This window comes from Alligator sinensis, unplaced genomic scaffold (assembly GCF_000455745.1).
Source record: "Alligator sinensis unplaced genomic scaffold, ASM45574v1 scaffold60_1, whole genome shotgun sequence".
NCBI lineage: Eukaryota > Metazoa > Chordata > Crocodylia > Alligatoridae > Alligator > Alligator sinensis.
This window is the reverse complement of record NW_005841858.1, coordinates 1,657,699-1,672,176: the sequence shown is the minus strand read 5'-3', so window position 1 is coordinate 1,672,176 and position 14,478 is coordinate 1,657,699. Positions and strand designations below refer to the sequence as shown.

General features: G+C 39.9%; 1 protein-coding gene across 2 annotated transcripts in view; it reads right to left on the bottom strand.

Moving 5' to 3' along the window:
- Nucleotides 1-1,323: 1,323 nt before the first annotated feature.
- MME (membrane metalloendopeptidase) overlaps nt 1,324-14,478 on the bottom strand; it is a 78,818-nt gene continuing 65,663 nt past the window's right edge. The window contains exons 19-23 of one of the 2 annotated variants that reach the window (XM_006016457.3): nt 14,252-14,385; nt 11,517-11,582; nt 6,482-6,577; nt 6,002-6,078; nt 1,324-2,704 (exon numbers count right to left, since the gene is read on the bottom strand). In XM_006016457.3, coding sequence (XP_006016519.1) covers nt 2,605-2,704; nt 6,002-6,078; nt 6,482-6,577; nt 11,517-11,582; nt 14,252-14,385 — 473 coding nt within the window. In that variant the 3' untranslated portion in view covers nt 1,324-2,604. The remainder of the gene's footprint in view (nt 2,705-6,001; nt 6,079-6,481; nt 6,578-11,516; nt 11,583-14,251; nt 14,386-14,478) is intronic. The other variant, XM_025214803.1, reaches the window with a different exon arrangement.

The following is a 14,478-nucleotide window of genomic DNA, read 5'->3' as shown; positions in this document are numbered from 1 at the left end:
TGTCTGGATACAGCTGTCATAGGTATAGAGGTTCTGCCTCATCAAACAGATTCTGCTGCTGCTACTGCTGGCCAGCATTTTGTTGAGCATTTTACATAAGAATAGTTTGCTTTCTTACTGTCAACATGAAAGAAATAACCTAACCACATTGAGCTCCACTGAGTGAGCTAAGACTGGGTGTGTAGCTAAGGACCACTTTTCACAGACTGGTGGAGTGGAGGGTAGAGAATCGGGGATGTGCACTGCATTTACTGTGGAGAAAAAAAAAGGAAAGTTTTCTCCAGTAAATATATATGTCCCATTCAGACTGGCCTGTTGGCTAGCAAACACCTGTTTTCAGGTAGCCTAGCTGCAGCTATGCCACTGCCAAACCATCTCCAAAACAACCTTATGACAATTGCTTAACTGTAGGGATTAGGTCTAGTCTGGGGTACTTGGGTTCAGTCCCCTGATTCCATCACAAACGTCCTTTGTGACTCAGTCAAATTACTTATCTGTTTGCCTCAGTTTCCCATCTGTAAAATGGGGATAATAGCACATCCCTATCTCACAGCAGTATTGGGAGGATTAAAGCTTGTGAGCCACTCAGGTACTGTGGTGATGGGGGGCCATATCAGTACTCAAGATAAATATATGGAGGGGAGTGAGGGGAATCCAATAGAGAGAGAGACACCTAAAATGCACTTACTGCTTATTTTCTCCTATTGTAATCACATCTCTTTCAGGGTATTACTGGCCCCTTTCTGTAACCACAGAAGGACTTGGGTGGAGTGGCACTGGGGTAAAAATTCTGTGGTTCAAAGACTGATTAGGGCACATTGAGTTTGCAAGTCCAGCTCAGGGTTGTATTCTCTGTGTGCACCGCAGAGACAAGCTTCATGAAGTCTCTGTGTCCTTGGTCTGGTGATTCAGAGTTGGCAGTGGGCCCAACACAACGCAGGGACGTTGCTGCTGCTTCTGCTTGGAAAGAGAAACACAGCAGTTGCCTCCACAGTGGTTTTGCTGCTGTTCCAGCATCTAGCCTGACTAATTGGCTGGGTGCAACAGAGGAGAATTTGGAAACTTGACCTTCAGCATCTTTTCTTTGCTATGCTGTACTGACACATGCTGACAAATGCAGTCAATTTTGTGGTAATTTCCTCAGGTGCCAAATAATCCATTTGCATTTATTTTTAAACTAGGACTAAACCATTTGAGTTTTCCTTTTGTTGGTTGTTCCAGACACTTTGGGGTTTTGGACTTTCTATATGTATGCTGTGCAGACAACACATTTTTATTCACTGCACATCCCTTACAATAAACACAAACACCACAGTACTCTTAGACAATATGGAGCACTAGGCTCATACTTTCAATTTATTATCAAAATGTTTTTATCAGATGACAAAATCAAAAAGCTAAAATTAACAGGTTTTTAAATATACCCATTACAGTCATCTGAGGTATCTGGTATATATACTTTTGAAATCTCATTTTGCTTCTATATAAGAAGCAATATGTTCCTTGGCAACCTGCAGGAGGGCATTTCCTATATTTTATAGAGGATTTAAAGCCTTTTGCTTATCCTGAGGATAGATCCAGTCTTGCCAGTGCTTGGATATCTCTAATTCTGGGAGAAGTCCCATTAACTTCAAGGGGACTAGTTGATAAATTCCTGTAACAAAGCATTTTCAGGATCAAGCCCAAAATGTGGATCTCAAAAGTCACTGTTCTGTGTATCCCTTTTGAGATCTTTGGACTTCATCCTGTAGTATCATACCAGGTTTAACTAAAATTTTCCATTTATGAAATCACTGATAAAATATATAACAGTTACTTCAAGTCATAAGTGTAGCTCAGAATTAAATATAAAACTATGTTTTATACATTACTACAAATCTTTAAAAAGACCAAGTTTGGAGAAACAAGAAAACGCTTAGAAAACTGTGATCACAACATTACTGATTATATGCTCAAAATGAATAAATTATCTACATGTCTCAATTTGGCTGGAAAACAGTATTTACTAAAAGAAGATAGTGAATTAAACACTGGAATAATTACTAAGAAATGACATCAGTGTATTCTACCAGGTCTTTGGACTTTTGTTATAGAAATGGTCTCAAGTAAAATGAGAGCAAATATTTGGTAGAGCAGTTATCATGAGAGAAAAAAGTACAAAGTTTGATACGTTTGATGTAAACTGTTGTCTCATTGTCATGTTTTGGTGTCCAAAATAATGTATTACTTAATATTTCTTTCTTCCATCTGATCAGGCATATACATTCACAGAGAAGTAGGTGATTAAGTGATCCCTTCTGAGAATAAAAAAAATCTGTAAAGCAAATGGGAAACGGGAATGAACTAAGAGTGAAGCACTACATATGCAGGTAAGTGATTTACATTTTGCAAGGTTCAGTCAAAAGAAAAGCAGCTAATACATTATATTTGCTGCCTTGGAGATAGTCTGTAAGTTGAAAAATTGACTACTTTGAAGTATCAGTTTTGCAGATGTGCATTTTTGCTGTCTAACAATTACAGTGACTTTTGCAGAACATTTATTCCCTTAATTAATTCCCAGTTTCTTTGTATCTGAGAAGCTCCTCCATGGGATACATAGTTCTATCACCAAACCCGGCACTTTTTTACTGGATCCATGAAGTTTGTCTTGCTGCATGAAAAGGCCTCAGAAAACTCTAGGGAGTTCTGCAATGATCCTAGCACCCTTTAAAACAAAACAAGAACATGTTAGCATATTCCCCCCCCCCCCCCGCCCCTCCAAGGTATATCACTTCTTGCACCTGAAAATATTGGGAAAACATCCATATTCTCAAGCTCTCAGGTTATTCCCTCATCTCTAAAATGGTCTCTACAGTTTTATTTTTGCAGTTTGCACATTTCCTATTGTAAACCTACAAAAGCCTATCTATGCTCTATCATACTTCCGCTGTTAACTGTGACAAAGTGACCCACCATTCACTTAATTAGAAACAGGATTATGACCTTGTATTAATTTTAACTGAGAATTTTTTCACAGCTCCACTTGTTTTACAAGCCCTATAGAAAAGATTAATATGACCTATAAATAATGCAATACCTCAAAACTTTTCAAATGTATTTAAATTGTCAAACAAATTTAGTTTGACAATCGTCATGAACTTTTTCTGGTCATTTTTCACAGATTAGAACATTAACAGTAATGTTTACATAAACAGCAGATTTTTAAGTTAATTTTCAAAATTTTGGAATTGTAGCCAAAAGCAAGTTTCAGATTTGTAATTGTGAGCATATTCCCCCATAACATCTTCTAAGAATTACACTTCTACTACCAAGGAACAGGGGACTTTTACATGGAAAGTACCTCATCAAACACTGGCACCAAACTGATCATAAACCAAGAATTATTAGCAGCAATGATTCTTTGATTAATGATTACATTTAATAGAATCAAGAACTTTCCATGAAACTTTGAAGCTAAATAAGAGCTGATGTGTTGTTCATTGATTTACATTTGTAACAAATTACTTGACCAGGCCTCTAATCAAAAAAGAGACCACTTGGCAAGTGTTCACAGGGAGTCAGAACATGATCAAAGGAAATAAAAAAGACTTCTATTATATGATCCAACAAAGCTTCAATACTTCCAGAGCTGCAATGGATTTTGAAATCAGATTTTGCCAAAAACAAAAATAAAAAATTTTGGGGCATAACATAAACCTGCTTCATCTATTGGATTTTGGAGTTAGTGGCAATGTAAGGCAAATCCTGGTTCCTTTACTTATGTCTCTAGTACAGGTGAGGTGAGTTGCATGAACAGGGCTTAGTTTTTTATCCATTGTTATATTTTTACATATTAGTAGAATATTAATGGTCAACTGCAAGTTATCTGAAAAATTACTTCAGTTTTTTTCTCCTCTAAATCTGTGGCTTAAGTTTGTTTATGGTTGCCTATCTTGTATTCAGAGTACCAGTTCCATAATCTAAAACCATGTACTGTAAGCAACAATACAAATAAATAACATGCCTACCCAGCATGGACAGAGAAATAAATATTTTCTAGTAGATATAAATGAAATAAAATAAACCTAAGCATTTGAGGCCACATGGTGTTTTGATACTGGATCATCAGTCTACCTGTAGTTTTATATTTGATTATAATACATGCAAAGGTGCTTTTTATTTTGCAGGTCTATTCTGTGCAAATTGTTACTCTCAGTGAAATCAGTAAGTTTTCCAATGTAAGCCTGTGTAAGTGAAGCCTACTTCACATGTTTGCAGCCATCTCTGTAAGAATATAAAAACAGCAGTGATATCTACTTAAATGAAAGTGTATGCAAGTATAAATGCACACAGATATTGAGCTAGTTTTATGTTCCTATAATCTTCCAGGAGCTAATGAATCTCACAAATTAATAACAAAAAGATGAAGCAAAGTTCTGAAGAACTGTGGCGGAAACATTGTGTCTGAATTCAGTTGATTGAAAGATTTTTATATAATTGTCTTGGGAAGAGATACATAGATGACAGAAAACCACCCACACCAAAAATGCCTATTTAATATCAACCATAGGAACAGCCACTGCTTTCATGAAATAGTTGAATATGTGGGATAAGCAATAATTCTCTAGTAAAGAGAGAGGTTGGGAAAGAAAGCCCTTTGGAAATGATGATGTGTTGAATGACATTAGGAGATAATTTGATCAGTGAACATATAAGTGCTACATGAAAAACAACATTTTGTGGCTCTCAAACAGGTATGGTAATATCATCCACAATGCTTTGTGCTGTTCTGGGACTTAACCAAGTGCATTTATTAGATCAAACGCATTGCTTTTATACTACTCATAAGCACTGTGGTACTGGCATAAGTTAACATTTAAGGACTCTAATTAGCCCACAACATTTTCAGCTTCTGGTTACACAAAGGCATATATATGCCTTTACTGGCACAAAATCAATTTGTTTTTGGGAAAGCTGACCTATACTAGGTTGAAAAACAAGCAAATCCCACAGTAATGTGAGATACAAGAATGTGTAGGACTGTCACTAGCTTAAGAAATGAGAACATCTCATTGTTCCTCTCTTTCTTCACTCTTGGAGGGACCAGGATAGCATTAGAGCAGTATAAACTGTGTAACTGCATGGAGCTCCCAAAGTGGTCATCATGAGCCCCCACGCACTGTGGTTAGGTTTTAGTGTGGATGTGTAAGGAAGAGTAGGAGATGGAAACTGAGCCTTTTTAGAGCTGTGTGAGACTTCGTAGGGAGCAAACAGTGTCAGAATTACTTCAATTTTACTTGCCATGTACAGTGTCAGGTACAATGTAGCCCCAGTCTTGCCAAAGTACAATATGTATAGTCCTAAGGCTAACGTCAGTGAAGGGAGATAGCCAGACTCAATCCAATCTGATGTGAGGATGTTCTTAAGTTCTGCCTGGAGCTGCCCGCTTCCACTTGAGCGCAATTCCCTCATATCCTTAGGCAAAGAGCTCTCAAAATAGAGAGAGGCCTATCATCCTCCTGTCCCATGGTCTCCATTGGTGAGGAGATCATTTAATTTCTTCATCTCTACCAGGCAGAGCTTTCTCCTTTCTGCTGCTTTTGGGTAGGGCATGATGAGTGAAATCCTGGCTGAGAGGCAGTTCATATGGGTTTTGCCGCTGACTTCAATGAAGTCAGCATTTCACCCATGGCATTTGGGTCACACTGCCTGTTTGTCATTTCTCTCTCTCTATTGTAATCTATTTGGGAATAACCTTAGGCAAGCTAGCTCTTGCTAACAGGTAACTGTTATCACGTGAGGCAAGGTAGCCTTGATGAAAGACCTCTGTATTAGAAACATGCAGCTGGGGCTTTAAATTCTACGTTACTGATGGCTGAAGACTCCTATCATGCCTCTGGGCCTATTTTTCCACACCCATTAAAGATAGATAACACATACCTTCTTGACAAGAGTTCTTTGAGAGTTACAGTGAAACTTATTACAGCTAAGAATTACGTTGACTATTTTTATAAGTACTGACCTGAATTTGCCTGGGCTATGTACATCAGTTTTAATGGAGTTAACAGCATATTCTGGCCTGTATGTTCCACACCAGACCTAGAAACATAAGAAAAAGAAAACGATTTTTTTGTGAACAAGTTTTTTGCAGGAGTACTGCTGCTTTAGGTAAGCTATGAAACATTTAATGCTATGGGAATAAACTTCAGATTGGGTTGGAGCGCAATAATGTGAATTATATTAGGAAAATTATACTGTAGTGCACTTTCAAAGGCACTTGAGCACAAGAAATTGTGCCTACTAGACTTATTCCTAGCTAAATTCATAAATTTAGCTAGGATTAATGTTATCTGGCAGGATATTCCCTTTTCTACTCTGCCATGAATACTGTTCAGCTAAAGCAATTCTGTTAGCTCTGATTAAAATGAGAAAAGTCTGCCTACTGTTTCCAGCTTACTGTAAAAATGATTTTCATAACCTTCAATCAAGAAGTGTAAAATACCTGTGCAAAGTTCAGGAAGAACAACTGCTTATGGTTCATATCAAGCCCAGGAAGCAGTTTTTCATTTCCATTCTTTTTAACATAGTTTTCGTAAGCCTGCAAAATTAATACAACAGAAAATTTAGTTTTCCACATTTTATCAAAATGGAATTATGACAAGAAACAACATGGGCTACTTGACATTTTCAGCTAGGAGTGCCTTAGGCACCCTGTCGGACTGCAGACCACAGGGGCAGAAGAAAGAGCATAGGAAAGAAATCAATAATGGTCTGAGTGACACCATTTAGTTCTCTCAGATCAGATTTACACTGGTGCAGCTCCACTGAGTCCAGCAAAGCTACTCTTTATTTATCTGGAGATCAGTAAGAGGAGAAACAGGCCCAAAGAGTTCAATTTTCCAAAGGGAAGACGGGGATAAGAGAGTCGTTATCTCAGTAAGAAAGGTGTCCTTGCCAGCCAGCTCAGAAAGTTGTGTGGTATGTATCTTTTTAAAAAAAAGATAAGGAACATATAGGTGAACAACTGGTGCTTTGTAGAAGCAAAACTGTAGAGCTGCTGCCACACCAGTCAGCTTTACAAATCCCATTTTACGGCTACATCCTATCCCTGCAGTTCCTTTCCCAACACAACTGATTACCTAGAGCAGTGCCTTTCAACCTTTATAGATTTGGGGCACAGCTCCATAACTATTTTTTAATTTGGCAGAACCCCAGTTAAGAACCACAGTTGTGCTACGTCAGCTTACCTCAGTGGCTCTCAACCAGGGTGCTCCCACCACCAGGTAGAACTGCCCCACACACCTTGTACACAGTCAGATCAGCCTACTGTAGGCAGGAGCACCTGCTCTTGCCACAGCAATTCCTGGTCCAGCTGCAACAGAGGCACATGGGACTGTTCCAACTATCACATGTGCCTCTATTTCTGGGAGGACCATGGAGAGTTGAAACTGAGAAAGGCTGCAGCAGGACTGGGCACTGCAGACTGCTATAGGTTTACCAGATTACCTTAATGAAGGCAGGAGTGTGCATTACTACTGCAGCCCTTCTGAGTTAGGCTGTGCTCTAGGTGCATGGGGAAGTTCCACCTGCCCATGCCCATGCCCATGCCCATGCTGTGGATTCCTGGTTGAGAACCATAGAGCCCTGCTCAAAACTGTGGGAGGGTCTTTTTGGGGTGGGTATGCCTAAGAGTTTCCCTCCTATCATGAGGAGGGGTTGCTGGGGAGAGGGTCAAGGATTACTATTCTATGGTTGGTGGTGGACCATCTCCCCTGACACAGGGGATCTGTCCCTCAGGCTCTACCAGGGCCACAGTGATAGGATCTGACAGACCAGAGCCATTCTAAATACTACATGAAGAAGTTAATATATCCTTGAGCTTCTTGTCTTCCATAAGTACAGCCCACAAGATGATACTATAAGTATAAGGAGAATTTTTGTTTTTTCCACTTATTCTTTCTCTTGGACAATCCTGTCTTTCTTGCCTCTTTCCATAGCGGACTCCAATATGACCAGTGACGGCTCTGTCAGATGGATGTGTGAGCTGGGTCCCCATAATATGTTCCATGTCTCAGCTCACAAGATCACAAATTATCCAAGACCATTAGTGTAAGAACAAAGGATTTAGTTTCCTGTTTACTTGGCTTCTCCTAGCTTGATTCTTTCCATGCTATTATACTTAAGCATGTGGGACAACATAGTTCAGTGACAGTGAAAATTATCATCTCTGGTTTTTACAAAAGCTGACAAATGTGCTGTTCTGTTCCCAGATTGTTTTCTCCATGAATGTTAGATATTTAAATTTATTTACTTTGTTTTTTAACTGTTATTGTCACAGAAATTGTGGTGGGTGTTTTAGTTACAAAATCTCTCAGGTCAGAATCTGGTCTGACATACATGGCATTAATGTAGACTTACGCCACAGTCATATGGTAGGGGAGCAGAATACAACTATTCATACAATTTGCTAATCTAAGGATGCTTTTGCAGTAAAGATGGTAACATTTCTGTCTAAAAAAAGGAAAACTCTCTTAGGATTGTTTTTGTGAAAAATATATTGTCTCTTTTTCCCTACCTCCCCTCCTCTGGCAACCATTAAGCTTATTTGTTTATTGGCAAGAATGGCTAGCTCCTGTCCCTGATTGACTTTGTATTGGGTAGGATCTTTTTTTTGTATATTTGTTTTGCCATGGTTAGACACTAAGAACCTAGTAAGCTGGGACTTGGTGTGATGTAGTGCAGCATAAGCTCCTCATTCAGGCTCCCACCTTGCTATTCAGAATTTAAGTTTTCAGTTATTAAAAAAAAGAAGGTAACTTTCGAAAGATATCTGTGTGTGCAGACCCTGAAGCAATAACTCTGAGAGATATGACCTGGCTCAGTGGGTACTCAGATGCAGAATGTTCATATTTTACATGTCTACATTGTTAAATATTTCAATACAGCTCAAAGCAAATGGGAATGAGAAGGGAAATCACACTGGAAAATCTGTAACTTCTCATAAAAGTTCTACCTTCTTTTGGCACTATCAGTGACTGATAATGTTCTTCCATTTTGAAAGTAACAAAGGGCCCAAACCTAAAAAGCCTGGTAGAGCCCAGTGGAGTATCTGGGCCCACACCATTGGTAAACAGGCTCCAGCAACCCAGTCGCACTTAAGAAACTCTTCGTAGGAAGCATACGGAGTCCAGAAGAACCCAAGGCTGCATTTGAACTCCATAATGAGAGGATTGACCTCGGTACATGTGTGTAGTCACTTTCTGAACTTCTGGCCAATCTACTGCAAATGGCATCTCCTGTGAGTGGAGCCTGGAGGAGTACCACCAGACCCTTTTAGCTCCCCTCCCATCCTGTTCGGTCACATGTTACCACATAGAATACTGCTGCTGAAAAGAAACACCCAGAAGCAGATAACACCTCAATATGATCACTTCAGTTAGGTTAAGTCCAAATCTGACAGAGATTCATTAAGTATTTTCATTTGGCAAATCTTCTATTCACAATGAGCAACAATAAAAAAGAGAGAGAGAGAAAGAGAGCTGTAAGAGACGACAGAAAGAGATAGAGCTGTAAGGGACGCATCCATTCGGTGCATTCTGGGCCATAGGAAGTTTGCTTCTGGTGATGAGGTAGGCAAGGTTCAGTGCTTGTTTGAAGGCTACGATGGGTGGTTCTGGGAAGATCTTTTAAGAACAGGGTCTCCTTCTAGTATGGGTTGCAGTTGTTTGAGGATTTTCTGTATGGGTTCGAGGGAGGGGTGATATTTCATAACCAGCAGTGTACAATTCATAGGGGGTTTTCTTCTGTACTGCAGCAGTTCTTCACGTGGTATCCAGGTGGCTCTTGCAAACGTGCGATCTATCTCTCTGGAGGAGTGTTCTTGTTGAGTGAAAGCCTTGTTAAGATTAGTGAGGTGGCAATCCCAGGTGTTCTCCTCGGTGCAAATTCAGTGGTATCTGAGGGCTTGGCTGTATATCACAGCTTTCTTGGTATGTTTAGGGTGATTGCTGGTTCTATGCAGATATGTATGTTGGTCTGTGGGTTTCTTGTATAAGCTGGTCTGTATTTTACCATTCTGGATACTGATCATCATGTCTAAAAAGATGCTGGTGCTGGAGTATTCAAGAGACAGTCAGATGGAGAGATGATGATTGTTGAATTTCTGATGGAACTCAATCAGAGATTGCAGGTTTTCAGCCCAAATGATGAAGATGTCATTGATATATCTTATGTATAGCAAGGGTTTGATGATGCAGGCAAATTTGCACTGAGGAAAACACCTGAATCTGCATGGAGGAGAACCACTGGATTTGCACTGAGGAGAACACCCAGGATTGCCACCACACTAATCTTAAAAAGGCTTTCACTCAACAAGGACACTGCTCCAGAGAGATAGATCGCATGTTTGAAAGAGCCACCCGGATACCATGTGAAGAACTGCTGCAGTACAGAATAAACCCCCCCACAAATCGCACACTGCTGGTTATGACATATCACTTCTCCCTCGAACCCATATGGAAAATCCTCAAACAATTGCAACCCATATTAGGAGGAGACCCTATTCTTCAAGAGATCTTCCCAGAACCACCCATCCTAGTGTTCAAACAAGCACTGAACCTTGCTAACCTCATCACCAGAAGCAAACTTCCTCACGCCCAGAACACACCGAATGGATCCAGACCGTGCCATGACAAGAAATGCAAAATCTGCCAACATGTCTCCACCACCCCCACAATTACTACACCCCGCAACAGAGCCATCAGCATCCCTGGATCTTACACCTACACCTCCGGAAATGTAATATATCTCATCCAGTGCACCAAATGCCCTGATGGAAAATATGTAGGAGAGACCAAATAACAACTATGCACCAGAATGAATACGCACTGAAAATCTATCAAAGACAGGAATACCCAGTTACTGGCGGGGGCACATTTCTCACAAGAAAACCACTCTCTCTCCAGTCTCTCAGTTCTAATCCTCAAAGGGAACTTACAAAACACTTCTCAGAGACGAGCTTATGAACTTCACTTCATCAACCTCCTGGATACAAAAAATCATGGACTAAATATAGACATTGGCTTTATGACACATTCTAACCTGCCTGACATCTGACTCCCCAGGTATCTCTTTACTATTTACCTGCTACATTCATTCCCCTCCTCCCCCCACCCCAGCCTGTCTCACACCTACTGACTCCTCAATTTACATCTTCACTGACTGCTTATCGTGCATGCAGGCCAGCCTCTGGCCTCTTTACTATTCATTCCATCCAGGAAGAGCACACACCGACTGCAGAAACTTCCTTAGCCTGACGAAGGGTTTTTAAACCCGAAAGCTTGCTAAGAATTTTTTTTCCCCAACTATTTCAGTTGGTATAATAATAAAAGATATCAGATTCACCCAAAGAACCTTGTCTGTTCTGTAAAGTGTGGTTCTTATCTGCTTTTTGTTCCCCCTCAAAAGCTGAAAATGAATCCTTTTCAACTGTAACAATCTCGACTGAGAAGACTAAGAGAAAAATGGCTGTTTCTCACCTTATATGCTTGTCTAACACCACCATTATCAGCAATGTTTTCTCCCAGAGTATTGATTCCACTCAGCTACAAAAAAACAAATGAAAAAGTTATGGTTTTCTCACACAAAGTATTTCTTCCTCAGATTCACAATATTAGATTTTTCTCAATTTTTCCTGATTATTCACTCACTGGAGTCTGGAGGTCTCACACCCCTAAGTAGTGATAAGTCACTGGCAAAAGCCCCCTGAACTTGAATGTTTAATAAAAGATTGTGTAACTTTATCTAAATTTTCTCTGCCTCCCTTATTTCAGAACCCAAACAAATCTTCCTCCATCCCTAACCGCCCCTCTCCACGCTTCTGGCTTTTCTTTTTCTTCCTATTCTTCTTTGTGTTTGTGGCTCCCAGATTCTTACGTGTCTCTAACCAATCCCTGTACTTCTATCACAATTCCAGTTCCAGGTCTGCCAGTTGCAACCGTGGATAAAGCACAGGAGTTTCTGTAGCCAATGGCACTCAAGGGAATTATATTATTGGCATCGTATCCAGCTGTCTTGACTCTCCAGCCCCAGTAAGCTGGTACCCATTTACAACCAGGTTAGAGGTGGCCTTCGGTGTGAGTCTAGAGTGAGGCTCACATTCACAGTTTTGGAGCCACAGCCAAATGTCCTAAACACTGTACCCCACCTATGTTAATAAATAATGCTCAAATCCAATTTTGAGGCCACATGTAAATCAGAAAACAACGGAGCTATGCCAACCAAGACTCTATCCTTTTATTTTTACTGAATAGTTTCTGCCAGTCCTCATTCTAAGAACGCACATCATCTGAAGCTGTAGATTCAGTTCCTTTGGTAGATAACTATCAGAAGAGTAACAACTATTTTGCAATACAATTTCCCAAATTGATTTTAAATGTATTTTGGTGCCCTTGTCAGGGACTTTGTCCCTTCTGTATTCTGTGTGGCAACAAACACATTGTCAGTTTTCAAGAGACCACAACAGCCAAGGATATAACCCCCTGGGAGCAACTCCATTCATCACATGCAGCAGGAGGTTCAAACCCACTGAAATTCTGCCTTTTGTACAAATAGCTTATAGCACAGCTGAACACTGCATGCAGTTTTCTGAAGTCCAAAATAAATATGACAGTTGTTTTAAGGAGTTCAGTGGAATTGGGTGCTATTATAGTAAACTCCTTTCACTTGCTTATTGTGCAACAGTGATTCAGGGGCTGATACTCACTTGCTGTGTGACCTGCTTTATGAAAGAAACAGGAACTCAAACTAAAGAGTGCAGTGTAAGTTTTTATATGCTGCCTGTGGAGAACGTACAAAAAAACCCTTGAAGCCTCAGGTAAAAGAGCACTGTGACTTGTATTATGAAGTATGGGAAATACAAGCTTGGAACTGTAAAGACAGTTAAAGTCACCTTTAGCTCTTGTGCTATGTCTCCATAATCTCTATGGCTTTTACACCCTCCATTTCTTTGCTCCAATTGGCTGTTAAACTGCTTTATTTCCCACTGCAGTTTAGTTTAATTTTGGGGCCAGTAAAAACACACAAAATGGTTCTAGCAAACAAATTCATAGAGCTGTTCAACCTGAGTTTGGAAGAGTTTACAACTCTGCCCAGAACCTAAGAAAATCTGATTAGAGGATTAAATGAGACTAGCAGTAAAAGGGAAAGGGTTCCAATATAGATCTTAATTTGTAGGAGTGATAGAAATACCCAGACCTAACTGTGTACCATTTTCTTTTAAACCGAAGTTTTGCAGGTTGGGTTCAATATAAGCTGAGCTAATATTCCATAAAACAAAAGTAATACAGATAATTACCTGCTTTTGTGAGTTAATATTATACTGAATTTTCACAAACAGGACAAAGGTCTGATCCTGCAAAGTATGTACTCATGAAGCTAGCTTTTTTCAGGACACAGATGCCGTGGTGAGGGGCATATATAATACAATGGGTACAGCCTCACATGGCTTGATCATGACCTTGCTATCTGATGACCTGCTCCTTTCTGTATTGTTGCCAGTTCTCTCCAGACCCTTTGGAAGCCACTCTCTCTGGTCTAGGGTGTGTGCTGGCAAATAGAAAGAGACCATGAGCCAGGGAAAGAAGAAGATAGGATGATTTAAGACTGGTATATTCATCATCCTCATCTACAGCTCCATGGAAAAGAAACTAAAATCTAGGAGCTGATCTTTCCTGTTCCATCAGAGAACTGAAGAGGGCTCTTCAAGGGCCAAAGACACTGCAGATGAATAGAACTAGGGCAGTTCACACCATGATTTTTATAAAAGAGGTGAATCCTGCCCCCTGCCAGGACAGATAATTTGGAGAATGGTTATAAGAGTTTCCTTTCACCAGTTTTTCTTTGGGAGAGGATGACGTTGGCCTGAAACCACAATCACACTGTTTATGTGTATTAGTTTGCAAGATTAGGCCCTGCATGTTGATTATTTTAAATGACATGGGTTAGATCAATGGTTTTGAAACTGGGGAATGCATACCTTTTGGAGTATATGTTGCTTTACCAAAGGGTATGTGCCTACATTTAAATAATGATGATGGAGCTTCTGATTGGTCAAGGTGTAGTGAGTAATGATGCTGTTGTGTATTGATGTCAGTGAAGATACAGAGACACATTGAGTGTAGGGGGTACAAGCAGTGATATTTTGCAAGTAAAGGAGCACACAGCCAAAAAGTTTGAAAACCATTGGGTTAGGCAGAAACTATGAATCACTTACATGTTGTCCACCTGCTAGATCCCATGAAAAGTTTCCATACTGGTACACCATACACTGGGACTGTTGCTTAAAATTCTGTGCTGATTCTTGAGTCCACCAGTCTATGAGGTCCCCATTCGCATTAAAATTTCTACCTGTAATGGTGCATTTATGGAATTATGCATGCAAGAAAGAAATTGTAGTAAAGAAGGATAACTTACATTCTCTGTTAGAAGAAAACATATTGA